At 55.4% G+C, this 18431-nt stretch overlaps 1 protein-coding gene and 1 long non-coding RNA gene across 5 annotated transcripts; one reads left to right on the forward strand and one right to left on the reverse strand.

Moving 5' to 3' along the window:
- Nucleotides 1–5519: 5519 nt before the first annotated feature.
- Nucleotides 5520–18395, reverse strand: PIH1D1 (PIH1 domain containing 1). Of its 4 annotated transcripts, XM_059728152.1 has the most exons (12): nucleotides 18309–18395; nucleotides 18054–18181; nucleotides 11658–11780; nucleotides 9881–9947; nucleotides 9272–9457; nucleotides 8977–9038; nucleotides 8497–8581; nucleotides 8135–8231; nucleotides 7164–7214; nucleotides 6955–7045; nucleotides 6594–6737; nucleotides 5520–5988 (listed from the first exon to the last, which is right to left on the reverse strand). In XM_059728152.1, the coding sequence occupies exons 2-12, from the start codon at nucleotides 18141–18143 to the stop codon at nucleotides 5929–5931; spliced, it is 1056 nt and encodes a 351-aa protein (XP_059584135.1). In that variant the 5' UTR covers nucleotides 18144–18181; nucleotides 18309–18395; the 3' UTR covers nucleotides 5520–5928. The 4 variants fall into 4 exon arrangements, with proteins under 4 accessions (XP_059584135.1, XP_059584134.1, XP_014452789.1 ...); XM_059728151.1 differs by lacking the exon at nucleotides 18309–18395 and having other exon boundaries at nucleotides 18054–18237; XM_014597303.3 differs by lacking the exons at nucleotides 11658–11780; nucleotides 18309–18395 and having other exon boundaries at nucleotides 18054–18232.
- Nucleotides 10955–15589, forward strand: LOC132250782 (uncharacterized). Its single transcript, XR_009462403.1, has 2 exons — nucleotides 10955–11043; nucleotides 14962–15589. It is a non-coding gene; the product is annotated as an uncharacterized LOC132250782 (long non-coding RNA).
- Nucleotides 18396–18431: the final 36 nt, after the last annotated feature.

An 18431-nucleotide genomic window follows, 5' to 3' on the forward strand; every position in this document is an offset into this window, starting at 1 on the left:
AGATGTAGGTCACAATTGCACACACATACACACCTGCTCATTCTCACAACCCACTCACCAGGCATGTCACAGTTGCACACACATGCACCAAAGGTGTCACACTTGCATACACAGTCACCAGATGGGTGTCTCAATCATGCACACACACTCCAGCTGTATCCAAGTCCCTCAGCTCTGGCAGTACTTGGAGATCTTTCAGTGCCCCTGTCCTCCTCCCCTCCAATCCCCTCCCAACTGTCTCCTTGCTGCTTCATGATCTCCTCATGGAAAAGTACCCCAGCCCCCCACCTGAATGGACCCAATCTACTTGAGGCAAGAAAAATCTTCACAAGACACAGCCCTTACCCCATCCCCTCCCCTTCTCCAACTCTGGCCCTGTTTGTGCGCAACTGCTCACACCACCCACTCAGGTCCTCACTTCCAGAGAAGAACATGGAGGGGTTATGAGTGAGCAGAAGCAAAGAAGGGAGTTTGTGAATGTGTGGGCATGGGGGGGGCACATGTGTGTGCAAATGCATCTGTGTGTGCATGCATGTGTGGATTGAGTCATGGGTGAGTGTGTTGGGGTGTGCATGTGATCATTTGTGTATGTGTGTGTATGTATGGAATGAGTTGAGGGTGAGAATGTGCACATGTGTGTGGAATGAGCTGAGAGTATGTGTGTGCGCATGTGTGTGTGTGTGAAAAATGAGTTAAGAGTGAGAATTTCAATAGGGATGTGCATGTGTACATGTGTGTGTGCATGCATGTGTGTAGATTAAGTGCATGTCTGGGGTTGTGCATGTGCTTGTATGTGTGTGCACAAATGTGGAATAAGTTGAGGGTGAGTACATGTGTATGTGAATGTGCATGCATGTGTGAAAAGTTGAGGTTGAGTGCATGTTTCAGTATGGATTTGTGTGTGTGTGTTTGTGTGTGAGTGAGTGACTTGGGAGATGAGTGTGAGTGGAGTTAGTATCTAGGGAGAAGTGTGTGTGTGCATGTGTGAGGGGGTTAATAAGGGGCTTTAGGAGTGTGTCTGGTAGGTGAGCATGTGGATGTGTGTGTGCATGGGGGTGACTGTGGGGAGGGGTGTGAGCTGGTGGCTGAGTTGGGGGAAAGTGTGCGACAGAGATGAACAAATATGTAAGTGTGCACGTGGGTTCATGTAGGAGATATAAATAAGTGCGTGTGAGTGTGTGTGTGGAAGGTGAGTGTGGAAGGGATGAATGAGTGTGTGGTGTGATGAGCATGGGAGGGATGAATGTGCGTCTGAGTGTGTGGTGGATGGGATGTATGAGCATGTGTGTATAGGGTGCATATGCAGGAGGGATGAATGAGTGTGTGAGAGTGTGTAAGGTGAGTATGGGAGGGATGAATGAATGTATGCATGTAGGGGAAAGTGAATGCATGTGAGGGCAGCATGTGTGTGTGTGTGTGTGTGTGTGTGTGTGTATGCACAAGAGGAAGAGGAGGAGAGATCTGAGGCTAGGGAATGTGTGGGGAGGGCATAAGTGCAGTGTGTGTACATGATGTATGTGTGTACGTGCAGTGCAGGAATACACAACACCCCCCCCACACACACACCATCCAGGCATAGCCGGAAGCAACACATCGTTTATTGGGGCGGGAGGTGAGAAATGACCCAGCCTGGGGGGGCAGAGGGGTTGTGGAAGGAGGGTGCTGGATCATGCCTGAGACCCAGGCCCACACCTGACTCCAGACAGGGCCTGATCCTGGCCTGGGGAACCCCCTCCCTGCCCTACATTGGAGCCTGGGCTGGCCCTAGGAAGTGGGAAAGCCCCCCCCCAGTGGGTGCCCAGCTCAGCTGTGGACCTAATCCCAGCCTGGCACAGGGGCCCAATCCTGGCTTCACATGTGGATGGACCCTCCCTACAGAAGGGCCCCGAACCCAGCCCCACACAGGGGGCCCGATCCTGGCCCTGCCCACATGGGGGAACCCAGCTCCACACAGCCATCAAGCCCCAACGCTCCCCCAGCTCTACATGGAAAGTCCTGGTCTCACACCTGAAGGGATCCCTATCCCAGACCTCCACACAGGGCCCTGATCCTGGGTCCACATTAAGAGGGACCTGATCCTGACTTGAGGGGAAACACGATCCCGCACGGGGCCTCTGATCCAGGCCTCACACTGAGGCAGCGCAGGGGGGGGGCTGATCCTGACCAAGGTGGGGCCTTGGCTGCATACCTGGGGGGGGAAATGACCCTGACCTGGGAGAACTGACCCCACACAGGGAGCCTGATCCTGGCTCCAGGCTGGGAGGGAAGCAATCTTGACTGAGGGAGGAACCCAGCTCAACACTAAGGGGGGGACCCGATTCTGATGAGTGGTCCCCAATTTCATATGGGGGGGGGGCAATCCTGACCGGGGGAGACCCGATGTCAAGCAGGGAGGTGCTGTGTTGGGGGCCATGCCCCGGTCTCCCCCCTGCGCCGTCTCTTACCGGTGCAGCTGGCCCAAGGCGCCGCCGGCCAACTTCTTAAACTCCTCCTTGTTGAACTGCATGGCTCCGCACAGCTCACAGCACCATGCCCGATACAGCCCGGCGTCCCCGCCGCTCTGCCCCTCCGAGCCGAGCCGAACCGAGCCGGGCTGGGCTGTGCAACCACCCCCCCACCCCTTGCAGATCCTAGGCTCCCCCCCAAGCCCAGCCCCGCCTCAGCTCAGCGCTGCCCTGCGTGGGACGGCGCTGGGAGCCTTCCCCCCCCCCCCAGCCCCGAAGCCACGGGGAGGGGCAGCAGCGATCAGCACCGCGGCCACCGCCCGGCTTCAGCACCGCGGACAGCGCCCGCGGCCATTGGCCCGCGACAGAAGAGGGGCATTGAGAGGGCATGGGGGAAGGAGGGGACGGGCGACTGCGGAGAACCCAGACGTCCGGGCTTCTAGCTCGTTCCCAGGGGGCCTGCCGGTGCCCCTCACTCCCGATCTGCACCCCCCTTCCCTATTAGTGTCCCGCGCTCCTGTCCCACAGACCTGGGAGCTCCTAGTAATACCCCTCATTGCCCCCAAGGGTTGAGGGTGTCCCTCGCTCCCGACTCGCAGCCCCCTGCGCCCTGCTAGTGCCCCTCACTCCTGCCCTTCCCCACCGTGACACCCCTCACTCCCAACCCGCAATCCCCTGCCCCACCCCGCCGTGAGTGCTCGTCCCTCCCAATCCACAGCCACTGCCCCGGGCTCTGCCCTGCACATGGCCGAGCCAAGCTCCTGGAAGTGTAGATGCCAACGCCTCGCTGGCGCCCCCGGCCTCCCAGACCGCCACGGCAGCCGGCTTCGCCGGGTCCCGCTTGTTGCAAGTTGTTGAGAGCTACAAGGAAGGCGAGTTTGTCAGGCCTCAGCCCCAGGGTGCCGGTCCAGCAGGGGCCAAGATGGATCGGGGGGCAGGAATGGTGAGGCGGGGGCTACGGGTCGGGAGTGAGGGGAACCGCGAGGAGTCAGGTGCCCTGGAAGCCGGGCGCTGCTGCCCGCTAGGTGCCTGCTGCAGATCCCGGCTTCGGCTCCGCGCCGAAGGTAAACGCCAGCTCCGCTCGCCGAGGACAGGACGGAGCTTTCAGCGCTGCGTACCCGGAGCCGGTAGAGAACCCAAACATCCTGGCTCCCCGCCCCCACACAGCCCCCTCACCCCCCTCACCCCTGCTGGAGTTCGGGTAGAACCCAGGAGTCCTGGCTTCTAACCTCTCTGCCCCATAGCTCTTCAACCCCGCCCCCCCCCGAGCTGGGAGAGACCCCAGGAGCCTTACATCCCAGCCCCCCCACCCACCCCCAATAACACACCAGACCCCACTGCTGTCCCCGAGCTGGGACAGAACCCAGGTGTCCAGGTCCCATTTCCCCTGGTTCTAACCCACCAGCCCCCACTCCACTCCCTAAGCTAGGGCAGAACCCAAGCATCCTGAGTCCCAACCCCCTTCCCCCCCCCCCCCAAAAAAAACCCAAGCAAACAAACAAACAAAAAACCCTTCCAACAAGGCATCTGTGGTCCCAGGCCATCCTTGAGCATGGGCTCCCCGGGGTCCCGGAGCCGCCAGCTGTCAGCAGCCCCAGACTGTTGGAGGCAGCTGCCCAGACCGAGGTGGAGGGAGGATGGATGCCCCAATGGGAGACAGTTGGCGCCAAGCTGCCAGGGCCAGAGCCAGCCCTGGCAAGGTGAGGATTGGGGGAAGAGAGCAGCCAGGCAGTGCCAAGGACTCTGACCCCCTCTGTTATGCCACTGGGCCCTACTCCCCTCCCAGAACATAGGAGAACCCAGGCATCCTGGTCCCAGCCCCCATTCTCCCCAACCTATTAGAGCCCACTCCCCTTCCCCAATTAGGAAAGAAGCCAGGCATCCTTGCCCCCAGAATCCCCCACCCCACCAACCCATTAGACCCCACTCCCCTCCCAGACCTGGGATAGAAGCCAGGTGTCCTGGCCTCAGCCCCCCTCCCCTCTAACCCACTAGACCCCACCCCCCCTCCCCAAGCTGGGATAAAACCTAAACGTCCTGGCTCCCAGCCCCTTGTCCCGAACTAACCCACCCCTGAGAATTGGTGGGCAGAGATAATTAGATGCGAATACATGCAGAGGGGAAAGACAGCCATGCAGGCCGGGGATACAGGAGGGGCTGTGCCAGGAGTCTGCGGTTTCACCCCACAGGGCACTCAGGGGCTGGAGGAGATTGGGAGGGAAGGGTCTGAAACAGTTCTGGCCACTGTGGGCAATGCTTCATGCCAGGCTTTAGAGTGAGGTGACGGGATAGGAATCGGTGTCAGGGGAAAGGAAAAGCCCCTGCCCCCTCTCCTGATCCCCACTCCCCTCCCCCCCAGCTCAGACGCTGACGGAAGTGTGTGCCCCCCACGCAGCACTAACAGATGGAGGGAGGAGGAGAGAACAGGCCGTGAGGAGGGAATGGAGCAGACAGACGGGGCGTGGGGGGAGGGATGGATGGACAGACAGATGGGGGTGTAGCGGATGCGGGGGGAGAAGAGAAAGAGGATGGGGAAGAGAGAGTGGAGGGTGTGGGGGGGATGGATGGACAGACAGTTGGGGAACAGGGGATGGGGAAGAGAAGGGGGACTGCAAGGTAATGCGGAGGGCATGGGATAGAGGAATGAATGGATGGACAGACAGACAGACAGACGGGGAGTAGGGGATGGGGGAGAAAAGAAAGGGGATGAGGAGGAAAGAATGGAGGGAAGATGGATGAAGGGACAAGCAGGCAGATAGATAGGGAATAAGGGAGTGGGGGGAAGAGAGTGGAAGGCATGGGGAAGAGGGATAGACAGACACATGTGGAGTAGGGGATGGGGGAGGAATGGATGAACAGACAGACAGACTGAAGGGCAGGGGGTGCAGTGGGGAGAGAAAAGAGATGGAGGGAAGAATACAGAACAGATGCTGAGACTCCTGCCTCCCTGCCCTCCTACCCTCTACCTGGGCTCTGACACACACTGCCTCCCTGCTAGGGGTGCAGCAGCCATTCCCCCCCAGCCCCACTGTGCTCAGGACTGGGGCACAGCAGAGACCAGCCGGCACCTCCTGCTGAGTTTCCAGCTTGCTCCTTTTATTGTCTCTTTCTCTTTACAAAAATCACAGGCGCAACCTCTCCCTCCCATCAACCACCGCCACCCAGGCCAGCAAAATCTTGGCCTCCAATTTCAGGGGTAAGAACTCAGGAGTCCTGGCTGCCTGCTCCCAGCAGACCAAGGGTGGGGGCATGATCCAGGTGCTTGGGGTCCCACTGCTTCTGCTCTCTTTTCCCAAACTGGAGAGATAGAACCCAGGTGTCCTGGCTCCCCACCCAACTTCACTCATTGCTGGGTGTTTAATTGGGGGGGGGGGAGTGGCACCCCAGCTGCCCATGCTGACACCCTCCTCAGGTTGGGGCAGATGCCTCCCTTGCCTAGGGGGTGTGAAATCCTGGCTCCTATCCAACAGGAAGTGGGGGATCTTCAGGGGAGCAGCATGGGGGCCCCTGGCACAAGCTGGATCGGCATCGTCACAGTCAAGACCTGTGGGAAGACAAGAAGGGAGATAGGGGTCAGGGCAGTGGGGGAAGGGATCACAGCCAGGAGGGGATGCAGCTTAAAGTGGGGTGGAGTCACAGGGTGAGGGAAGGGTCACTGTGGAGCAAATGTGGTAAAGTCTACCTGTGGGAGGGATCACAGCACTAGGGATAGGGCTATAACCCAGTGGGTGGAGCCAGAACACATGGTAAGAAAGGGGTGGAGACAGCAGAAGAGGTGGAGTCAGAAAAAGGAAGAGCACCCCATTGGAGGATACGGTCACAGCCAGGGGCAGAACCACCAAAGGGAAGAGTCAAATGGGGCACAGAAAACGGGGGCCAAAGTGGAGTAAAAGCCCTGCCTGGGGGAGAGGCAGGGCGAGGAATCAAACTGTGGGGGTGGAACCAATCCCCAGGGAAACTGAGTCAGAACTGAGGGAGTGGGGCTGGCTGCAAAAGCCCTGCAGCCTGGGGGTGGGGTTTTGGTGCAGAAGAAGAGGAGCCACAGCCTGGGGGGAGCAGAGATGGAGGTCACTGAGGAAGGCAGTCCGTGGGGGGGGGTGGAAAGCAGGGCTTTCCAGATGGACAGAGCTCCCCAAGGCCCTGGCACACCTTGGTGCCCCTGTGGAACTGGGCACGGCTCCTCTCGGGCTTGATGCGGTGGGGGATGTAGATATCAAGGAGGTAGGGCACCTGCCCACCCTCCAGCACGATCCGGTCCTCCCCCAGCTCCAGGGACAGCTCCAGTGCCGAGGCCTGGGGAGGGGAGGAGAGAGGTGAGACCAGCCTTCAGGTCCCATCCCTGCCCCCCGCACATCAGACACTCCCAAGCCTTCAGTGTCCCTGCCCCACAAGGCACCCACCCTGCCAGCACTCCAGCCCCATGCTGGGAGAACCCCACTCCCCCAGCCATCACTCCAGCACCCCTGTTGGGGGGGATGGGGCCGTGCCCCCTCCCCCACAAAGAACTCACCACTTGGGGCAGGTGGATCTCGGCACGCAGGAAGTTAGGGTGCCCTTCTGGTGGCTCAGCCCGGATGGTGAACTTGGGGACCACGGAGAAGCTGCAGATGCAAGGGAAGCGGAGAGAAGTTTGAGGAGGAAGCACAGGCCAGGGCTGTCCCTGGCTGTCCTCCCAGGAGCTGTCCCCCACCCAGTCCCAGCCCAGATCCCCCCTCTTACCTCTGGGCATGGGACAGCTCCATGGGGGTCTCTTGGGTCTCACCAGCTTTGCTGCAAGACAGAGACAGACCAAGCTCAGGCCCTGCCCTCTAGTCACTTGCTTGCACTATGTTTGTTCTTGGGTGGGGTAGGGGGAACCCTTCAAAAGAGGCTGGCCCCATATGCGGACATGCACACAGCATCCCTCCCCCGCAGCACGCTTGCCCCCTCCCAGTTCAAACCAGTCTGACCATCATGTTGGCCCCAGCTCCACAGTCCCCAGCTCCTCCTGCCCTGCTGGTGCCCCTCACTCCTGAACCACAGCCCCCTAAACCCCCCAGGCTCTGCCAGTTACCCTTAATTCCAACCTGCATCCTCCTTCCCCACATTGCTAACCCAGCAGGCACCCAACATCCTGGGGGCTGCATGGTGCCCAGGCAGCAGGGGCCCTAGAGCACTGCTCAGAGAGGGCACAACATGGGTCCTGATGCGAACACCATTGAAGGAGAAATCCCACCCAGGGCAGAGGAGGCATCACAGAGGCCCAAACCAGGGAAAGAATGCATGGGGCTCTGGGAACTCCAGAGGGGAGATGGGGGGGAGGAAATCACAGGAGGAAGTGGGATAGGGAGTCTGCTTATGGGAGGGGTCACTGTATGAGAAGGAGGGGCTAAAAATCAGGTGGGTGGAGCCAGAGGCTGTGGTAATAGGAAAAAGGGCAGAGATGCAGAGGAGACAGAGTCAGAGAAGGGTAGAACACCTTAATGGGGGAGAGCCAGGTCCCAGCCAGGAGGTAGGGCCACAACAGGGAAAAGTCAGTGAAGGCCCTGAAAGGAGATGGGGCCAAAGTAAAGCAAAGATCCCACCTGGGGGAGAGTGGCAGCAAGGAGGCAGAGGGGGTCACAGAAGGGACCATAGGGGTCTCTGTGGGCCCAGGGGGTTGGTCCTGGCATTTGCTGGGACCTTTTGACCCCTTTCCCCCCACAGCTCACTCAAGGTCCATCTCCTGGATGACAGGCTGGGACTTGGTGCGGACGGTCTGCTCCGAGATTGAGCCCATGAATTTGCGGTTCTTCAGCACTAGCCATTCTGCGGAGAAGCAGGGAAGGGATTAACAGGAGGGAATGGGCAAGGGGGAAACCACCCCCTTCACACCCCCTGCCCACCCAGCCCTGCCAGTGCCCCTCACTCCCAACCTGCAGCCCCCTGCACCCATCCAGCTGGTGCCCCTCAGTTGACCCAAGGGCCCCAACCCCCTCCAGCCCTACCAGTGTCACTCACTCCCTACCAGCAACCCCATCCCCAAGCTCTGCTGGTGCCCTTCACTCCCACCCTGCAGCCTGTCAGCCAATACCTGGGTGGTTTATGTTGGTGCTGTATTTCTCTGCAAGCCCTTCCAAGGCAACAGTGATGAAGAACTCCTTGAACAGTAGGTTGGCCTGGTGCAGACAGGGCAAGGGAAACCATATAGGTACAGGGGCAGCATCAGGTACCACCCACCTCAGCTCCTCCCCCACCACTAATCCCTCTACTCTTGTGCTCTCCATATTGCTCCAATAGCTGCTTGTGGCCAAGGAGTTCATCTAGCTGGGACCTCCCCCCTCCTTCGTTTGCCCACCCCAGCTGGGGGTACTGTGCGTGCGTGCGTGCGTGCGTGCACACAGAGAGCACCATGGGGGGTTCATGCTTGTGCGTGAGAGAGAAAAATACTGCATGTGACAGGGAAGATGGTATTGGGGAGGGCTGCATGTGTGTGCATTGGGAACGTAGTACTGAGGGGGCAGGCTGCATGTACGCCACAGGTCATGGGGGGCAGATAGAAGGGGGTGCTCACCTCCAGCTTATTGAAGAAGCCTGTGTTGATGACCACATCATAGGCAGTGCACCCATTCCCACCTGCAATGGACCACACTGGTTAGTCCTGATGGGGGAAGAGGGGCAGGCGCATTCCTCTCCCAGCTGCTCACCACTGGCCCCAAATCCCCTCAGAGAAGATTTTAAGGAGGGGTCAGGGCGGGGAGTGAGAAGTGCTGCAGTAAAGTCCAGCCGGGCAGTGGTCATGGGAGGGCCTGGCTTTGGGTTAGACAAGGGGGCCACAGGGAAAAAGTGGTGGAGGGGGAATGACTCACTCTTGTCCAGCTCGGCATGGGGCTCCCCCAGGCTCATGGGGATGCGGAAGGCCGAGGCACTGTCAGACTCAATCAGACACTCCAGCTCCTGGGGAGTTAGGTCGGGAGGTGGTGGGATGTGCGGAGACCGGCACACGTTCACAAAGACTTTTTCAGTGGGACTGGCATGGGTCTTAATGCAGAAGCCTGGAGCAAGGTGTGGAAGAAAGGGTTAAAGTCCTTATGTTGTGACCCGGAGTCCTGGACCCTCATCCAGTCCCACCAGTGCCCCTGACTCACTCCTTCACACAAGCACACGCAAACCCCACCCCAGTGCTTCTGCTCCTGACCTGGAGCCCCTTTACCCACCCACCCCCACAGCCTCCATTCCTAACCCATATTCCCCCTGGTCTCCCCAATGCTGGTGGTACCCCTCACTCCCAAACTGCAGCCAGCCACCTCCTCCCCCCCCCCCAGTGCCCCTCCCTCCCAATCCACAGCCTCCTGTCCCCTCTAGCCCTGCTAGTCTCCTTTCCTCCCAACCTACAGCCCCCTGTTCCTTAAACTGTGGGCTGGGCTTCCCCCAGCACCAAGCCCCAGACCGAGCTCTCTGTGGTGACAGCACTGTACCTGGCTGAGGACGGATAGGTTTGGAATCTGGAGCTGAAGGCATTGTGCTCTGTATCTTCTGCGTTGCCTGGAAGGAACGAGAGGGGGACAGTGATGCATGAAAGGCACTAGCTCCCACCCCACCCCTCCCCTCCCCAGATCCCAGGGGAGACTCCTTCCACAACACATGCTCTGAGAGCCTGTGAGGTTCTACCCCAGCAAGATCCCAGCCTGTGACCCCCAACACCTCCCCCAGCCTGAAGAATCCCTTAGTGGGTCCTGCCCATGAGAATGATTTCATAGATCCTGCAAAGCACCCGGACCTGCCCCTCCCCCACCCCTTTACACTTCCAACAGGACCCATGGACCAATCTTTTCAGCATGCCAGATGTCCCTGGCCCTAAGGGAACCACTGCTCCTAGATCCCAAAGGGTCTGATCCCCAAGCTGATTCCACCCTGTCACAACATCCTAGAGCCGTGGGGCTGGCAGTGATGGGTACCCCTGAACTTTCACTATGCATTTTCTACTTCGGGAACAGCTTTGTATGTTTGAAAAGTATTTTATCTAACCAAGGGCATAGAGTAGGTTGTTTAGGCTGGGGGAGATCGCTTGTTGCTTAGTTGCTTAATTGCTGGCCTCACTAGAAGGAAAGCTGTATCAACAAAGTCCGGAGCTGGAAGGGGGGTTACTTGGGGGGGAGCTGGAAGGGGGGTTACTTGGGGGGGAGCTGGAAGGGGGTTATTTGCTGGGCTTGCTATACATTTCGTCACATCAGCAAGTTTAACTTGTTACGTAGCTATATAAGGCAGACGCCCACTGGGGTGTGGGTGCTTGCTTTGCGAATGATTGCCAAGCACCACTTTCTGTGCAGAAATAAAGATTAAGTTGGATCCTTCAACCCTGTGTGTTTATTGGCACAAGCGCACCGGGCACGAACTCACCATTGTTTGGGGACAACAATTTCTGGCGACCCAGATGGGACCCTAGCTGACTGCCTTGCCCGGTCCACCTCTTCGGCTCCGGCAACAACTGTGGACGGCGTGAGGGCCAGGCGCCACCGACCTTATTCGTCAGAGGTCTGACCGTCTCCTGGTTGCCTGACAGAGTCGTGGAGGGGCACAACGGCGCAATGCTCGAAGGACCAACTTAATCAGGTGGGGCGAGGGAGGTTTCAACGGACTGGTGAGTACTTCTTTCCATATTTTGGGCAGGTTGGGAAAGAGACGGCTTTGAAAGTTCCGACCGTATAGATGCCCTAGGCGAGCGAGATCGGGTGGCAGCCCCGTGAACTCCCTTTAATCAGTTTGGTTCTGAGGCTGAGCGGCGGTCGCCGTCCGGTAGTTGGATAATGGGAAGTAACCAGTCTAAGATTCCACCCTGCAGTCCCTTAGGATGCATTTTGAAAAATTGGCCAAAGTTTGGAAGTGACCCTATGACAAAACAACAGATGATTCGGTATTGCAATACATGTTGGCCACAGTACCAACTTGCGGATGGTGCAGCCTGGCCGGACAATGGGTCTTTGGATTATAACACAATCTTGCAGTTGTTTTGTAGGCGCCAAGGGAAGTGGGATGAGATGCTTTATGTAGAGGCATATATGACTTTGTATGGGGATGGGGTTACGCAGAAGCTGTGTGGGATATTTAGGGGAAGTGGGGTAATGGCTTTGCAGGGGGTCACCACAGTATGTCCAAAGGAGCCGGAGGAGGGAGATGTGCAGTTGCTAATTGCTCCCACAGCTCCCCCATCTCATCCTGTGAGCCATGAGTCACCACAGGGGACTTTCACTGCACCTGTAACGGCTTGTCAGGGACTCCCGGCTGGCTCGTCCAGTCTGTTGTCCGACACCTCCCGCACGAAAGCACGCACGATAGCACAGCAGCGTCACCCAGCCGGTGAGGTAGATGAACTTTGCCCTAAGAAAAATCAAGACTGGGATCCCAACACCTGAGGGGGCCGGAGGGAGTTAGAGCTGTATCAGGAGTTTGTGCTGGCTGCTCTAAGGGAGGCTATCCCCAAGCAGAAAAATTTGTCTAAATTGTACGAAGTGCAGCAGGGTCCAGAGGAGGATCCATCCAGTTTTTATAAGAGGTTATGCGAGGCAGCCAGACAGTGGACGGATTTAGATCCGGAGCTGCAGGAAAATGCCAAGAAGTTTAACACACTGTTTATAGGACAGTCAGCCCCAGATATTAGAAAAAACTACAGAAGACTGAAGGAGCAGCTGGAATGAGCATCAGCCAAATGATTGAGATTGCTTATAAAGTATACTCCAACAGAGATCAGGTTAAGGAGAAAAGGGAAGATAAGAGACTAAAGGCACAGGCATCGTTACAAGCATCGTTGTTGGCAGTGGCAATTGTAGATCAGAGGAGTCGGGGACGAGGCAGGGGAAGTAGAGGGCATAGAGGAGGCGTGGGCTATGCTCCGGGAGGCTACGGCCAGGGTCCCAGGTTGGGACCTAATCAGTGTGCTATTTGCAAGCAGGAAGGGCATTGAAAAAATGAGTGCCCTAAGAGGGAGAAGAAGAGACGAGAGGAGGAAGAAAGATTGTTGATGTTGGATGGTTCTGACCAGGAGTGACGGGGACCGGGGGCTAACACTGAAGTAATCTCTGTCTCCCCGGATGAGCCCCTGGTTAAAATGCAAGTAGGGGGAGAACTTATTGACTTTCTAGTAGATAGTGGAGCCACGCATTCAGTTGTAACCAATATTAAAGGACCCTTATCAAAAACCAAGATCCCCATAATTGGAGCCACCGGCCAGCGGACGTATCGTCCTTTTGTGCCACCCATGGAATGCAAATTGGGAGGAAAGAAAGTGTCTCATCAGTTCCTGTATATGCCTGAGTGCCCCATACCTTTGTTTGGGGGGGATTTGCTGTGAAAATTGCAGGCCCAATTGACCTTTTCAGAGGGGAAAATTACTATGAAGATACCAACTGAGGAAGCCTGGAAAGCTCAGGTGTGTCTCCTATTGTAGGAGGGGGAGGAAGGGAGAATTCCCCCAGAAGTAGAAGACGCTGTAGTACCATGGGTATGGGCAGAAGAGAAGCCAGGAAGAGCCAAACTGGCCACCCCTGTAAGCATTGATTTAAAGCCGGGAATTACTCCGCCCAGGGTGCCACAGTATCGATTGAAAATAGAAGCTTGGAAAGGCCTGGAACCATTGATAAAGAGATTCCTTAAATATGGTTTACTTCGGGAGTGTCAATCATCTTTCAATTCCCCCATTTTGCCTGTAAAGAAACCCCACAGTAACGAGTATCGTTTCGTGCAGGACCTCAGAGCCGTGAACAAGGTCACGGTGACCCTTCATCCGGTGGTGAAGGACCCTTATACTTTGCTGACTACTTTGTCTGCAGAGGAACAGTGGTTTACAGTCCTGGATCTGAAAGATGCTTTCTTTTGCATCCCACTTGAAAGAGACAGCCAAGAGATTTTTGCATTCGAGTGGGAAGACCCGAATACTAGGAGAAAAACCCAATTGCGCTGGACAGTTTTGCCTCAGGGTTTTAAGAACAGTCCCACTATTTTCAGCACTGCCTTAAGTACCAACCTTCAGAAGTGGGACAAAGGGACATCAGGGACCCTGTTACAGTATGTGGATGATTTGTTAATTGCAGCAAAAACGAAGGATTACAGCATGATTGCATTGAAACTATTGAGAGTGTATATGCTAGCCAGCCGGATCTTAAAGGTGCCCCACTACCTAATGCAGACCTTGAATTCTACACAGATGGAAGCAGCTTCATGGACAATGGAACCCGAAAGGCGGGATACGCCGTGGTTACATCATGGGATACCGTGGAAGCAAACGCCTTGCCTCCAAATACCTCTGCACAGAGAGCTGAGCTTATTGCGCTGACCTGAGCTCTCCATTTGGCAAAAGGAAAGAGAGCCACTATATACACGGATTCGAAGTACGCCTTTGGAGTCTTACACGCCCACGGAGCTATATGGAAAGAGAGAGGACTCTTAACGGCAAGTAAAAGCCCAGTAAAGCATGGAACAGAGATCCTGAAACTACCTGAAGCTGTGATGGAACCACTGGAGGTAGCTGTGGTGCACTGTAAGGCCCACCAAAAGAGAGATGCTGACGTTATTAAAGGAAATCGACGAGCAAATCCTGCGGCGAAAAAGGCAGCTACAGGACAAGTTCAAGAGACTCAAATGTTGGCATTGATGCCTCAGGTAATGTTACCTGAGGAACCTCCCAAATATACTGAAAAAGAGAACCAACTCGCAGAGAAACTGGGAAGCAAAGAACAACAAGATGGATGGTGGGTTTTGCCTGAGGGACAAGTCCTGATGCCAAAACTGATTCTTAGCAAAGTGCTCCAAGAGTACCACCAGAGCACCCATATGGGAGCTGACGCCATGACCCAAGGTCTCCAAAGAATTGTAGTGGGACCTAAGATGAGAAAAACAGCAGAACAGATAGTGCGTAGATACCCTGTCTGTTGTGCCAACAATCCTAAGATTTCCCCCAAACCTCCGCCAGGAGCAGGAAGGCAAGGACTATCAGCAGAAGAATATTGACAGATAGATTTCTCTGAAGTTCCCACGAAGGGACACTACAAATACCTGTTAGTGCTTGTGGACACTCTGACTGGATGGACTAAGGCCTTCCCGTGCCGAACCAACCAAGCAAAAGAAGTGGTCCGGGTGATGCTAAAAGAAATGATTCCACGATTCGGAATCCCAGAGGGATTAGCCTTGAATCGAGGGCCACACTTTGTGTCAGAAGTGACCCAGGCATTTTCCTGGGCTCTGGGGATACAATGGGACCTTCACACAGCATGGAGACCGCAGTCAAGTGGACAGGTGGAACGAATGAATCAGACTCTAAAAAGACAGCTGGCTAAACTTTGCCAGGAGACTCAGTGAAATGGCCCAAAGCTCTGCCTCTTGCCTTGCTTAGAGTGCACATAGCCCCTAGAGCTAAATTGGGAGTTAGTCCATTTGAATTAATGTATGGCAAGCCATATCCTAAGAATCCAGTGGTGATGCATGGGAATCAAATACATGTAAAAGGGGAAGGTTGGGTAAAAGATTATTTGTATTCTTTGTCTGCTGTATTGTCTTCTCTCCACAGGTATGTCCAGGAATGACTTCCACTCCCTCTAGATACACCAGTCCACAAGTTCCAGATCGGAGACAAGGTACTGGTCCGGACGTGGAAAGACAAGCCGCTTCAGCCCACGTGGAAGGGACCGTATCCTGCGATTCTTACTACTCACGCTGCAGTGAAGGTTCAGGGGGTAAAACCGTGAATACACTACATTTGGGTGAAGGCCGCACCAGAAGTACCACCTGCAGGAGAAGTTGCTGAGAGTGTCGCACCGGAAGCCGTCACAAACGGACACCGTTGGACAGCAGAGCCAGTAAAAGGACTCAAATTTCTGTTTAAACGTCAACCATGTGAAAAATAGTTCTTTGCATAGGTATAATGTTTCTAGAGTCTAAGGGGTTGGTGCATCAAAAGTTCGATAAGAGTCAAAATGTGTGGGTTCATTTGGCAAAGGACATATTAAATGTCACTCATCTTTGTTTGGCAGGTGAAATATCGGTTAATGATATTTTCACGTCATGCCTTATAGGGGTGCCCACTCCAACGGAAGCACTCCGGAATCAGACTTGGTTCATATCTGGAGGAATAGGAGGTCCAATCAATTACACTAACAACTCCATGTGGGGAACCATTACCACAGAAAAAACAAAAATTTTCAATTGCTCAGACATGACTAATGTATCTTACAACTACGTTCATGTTATATTACCCCGGGGGCGGTTCCTCCTTTGTGGGAAGACTGCCTATTCATATATCCCAGCCAATGCCATAGGAGGCCCTTGTGCTCTAGGCCGGTTGACTGTCTGGCTACCAGGTATGCCTAAGACCTCTAGTAAGCGTCACCGGAGAGGTTCAAAGGTGCTAGATAAATCCTGTGATAGTGACATAAACCTCCTGAGTGAGGCCGAGGTAGTGTCCTTAGCAGTTTTCCTAGTAAGGGTGCCAGGCCTAGTAGTGAATGCTGAGAGGCAGCTTGGTAAGGTGGCCTGTGCCCTGGCAAAGGGCCTAAATACAACTTCACAGGCCCTAGCTGCCCTCAATATTGAAATAAAAGAACTAAGAGGAGCTACTCTGCAAAATAGAGCAGCCATAGATTACCTGTTGCTGAGGCATAACCACAGATGTGAAGAGTTCGAGGAAATGTGTTGTTTTAATTTGACAGATAACTCCGAGTTAATAGAGTCAAAAGTGCAGAAGTTAAAAAAAGGTTCTGTCCCACATTAAGCAAGGGGAAGGGTTCGACTTCTCATAGCTTACTTCTTGGCTCCCTAATCTTTCATGGCTTAAGCAAATTTTCCTATTAATTGTGGCAAGTATGGGTATTTTCTTGATGATCTGTTGTGGGATACAGTGTGCGCCAAAGTGTTGTGAGATACTCAAGAAATCAATTTCTTCCCCCGTGTGATGTTTATAAAATCATCAGTTACAAACCCGATCCAAAACAATCGGGAGAAAGCAAAAAGATTTCTGGAGATGAAAAAGATAGTCGAGAACTATGGGCCTTTTCCATAAGGGCCATAGTCTCGAAGTGGGGATTTGATGGGTACCCCTGAACTTTCACTATGCATTTTCTACTTCGGGAACAGCTTTGTATGTTTGAAAAGTATTTTATCTAACCAAGGGCATAGAGTAGGTTGTTTAGGCTGGGGGAGATCGCTTGTTGCTTAGTTGCTTAATTGCTGGCCTCGCTAGAAGGAAAGCTGTATCAACAAAGTCCGGAGTTGGAAGGGGGGTTACTTGGGGGGGAGCTGGAAGGGGGTTATTTGCTGGGCTTGCTATACATTTCGTCACATCAGCAAGTTTAACCTGTTACGTAGCTATATAAGGCAGACGCCCACTGGGGTGTGGGTGCTTGCTTTGCGAACGATTGCCAAGCACCACTTTCTGCGCAGAAATAAAGATTAAGTTGGATCCTTCAACCCTGTGTGTTTATTGGCACAAGCGCACCGGGCACGAACTCACCATTGTTTGGGGACAACAGCAGGGCCCCCCAAAGGTCCTATCCAGCCCAACCCCCCTGCCTGAGGCAGGGTCAGTCCCATCCATGTCTTGGTCCAACCTACTCCTAACACTACCCCACAGCTCTGTCACACAGCTACAAGGCCATCACCCAGGAACACCAAGAGCCTCCAAACCTGCCCCAGGGGAAGCAGGGGAATGAGGGCTAGCAGTGTCTGGCCACTGCCGGGTTGTTGCATATGCTGGAGAGATCCAAGGAGGAAGACACTGCCCCCACAACAAGCAAGGCAACACCCCCCCCCCCCCCCCCCTTACTTGACCTGGAAGAAAAATCCTTTCCAAGGCCCCCACTTGATTCAACAGATGCAGAGAAACAATTACCATAAAGCTCATAACCTAAACCAGCAAAGCCCAAGTCATGTGGCCCAGATACAAGCCATGGGATAGACGACCCACCTCTGCAGCGGGACAACCCATTGGTCCAGCTCTGGAACCCAAGGGTGAATGTCACAGCCGTTCGGCACACCCCATGTTTCCCCTGATGCCAATTTTAATTGTTAAATGTAACAAAAGGCCCTGCATTCAGTACTGGGTAGGAGGATAGGAATAGAGGTTCAGGGGAGTGACAGCAGCATTTGGTCCTTGGGTCCTGAAGCTGCTAGGGCTCAGGGACAAACCCAGCAGATCATAGTTTAACTCCTTGAGGGACCGCCAGTTGGACAGACTAGTGTGGCCAACTTGCCACAGGCCAACCCAGCACCACCCCCCAGTGCCACCCTCGTCCCCTTGCTCTGCCCTTCGGTTGCTCTGCTTTTGACGCTCTGCCTTGGAACCCCTGCCCACCCGCTACTCTGCTTTCTGCTCCCTGTCCAAACGGATACTCTGTTTTGGTTGCTGGCTTGGCTGCTCTACTTGCAGCCCCTGCCCCATGCTCCCTGCCTTATCCACTGCTCTACTTTCTGCTCCCCACTTCGGGCCCCACCCAATCGGCTGCCCATGCTGGAGGCCGCCCACCTCAGTGTAAGCACCGTGAGCCTGGCAGATCAACGCAGCAGACAGCCCCCAAAGCAGCATCAGAGCCAGGCTGGCCGGCGTCCCACAAGGCCCCACGCATAAAGCCAGTGACACCACATGCCCCCCCCCCAGCCGCTCCCGACCTGCAGCAGCAGCCGCTGGAACTCCTCGTCCTCGTCCCTGTCCTCCTCCAGCTCGGCCGAGAGCAGCGACTTGTCCGTCAGCGCCGCCATCGCAGCAGCCAAGCGCCAGGCTGGGAGCAGGGAGGGACCTGCCGGAGGCGAAGGGAAACTGAGAAACAGAAGAGGACTCCCCCCCCATTTCCACCCCGCAGCCAGGAGAGAAACCAGGCATCCTGCCCCACCCCGGGAGAACCCAAGTGTCCGGGCGGCCCTCACCCCACTCTCCCCAGACGCGGACCCCGCCCCCACAACCCCTGACAACGGTCGCTAAGGCCCGAGGACCCTACTTCCGGTACTCGCGAGCACGCGCGAGGTTTAACTTCCGGGACGCGGGCTGCG

Source organism: Alligator mississippiensis, chromosome 5 (assembly GCF_030867095.1).
Source record: "Alligator mississippiensis isolate rAllMis1 chromosome 5, rAllMis1, whole genome shotgun sequence".
Classification (NCBI taxonomy): domain Eukaryota; kingdom Metazoa; phylum Chordata; order Crocodylia; family Alligatoridae; genus Alligator; species Alligator mississippiensis.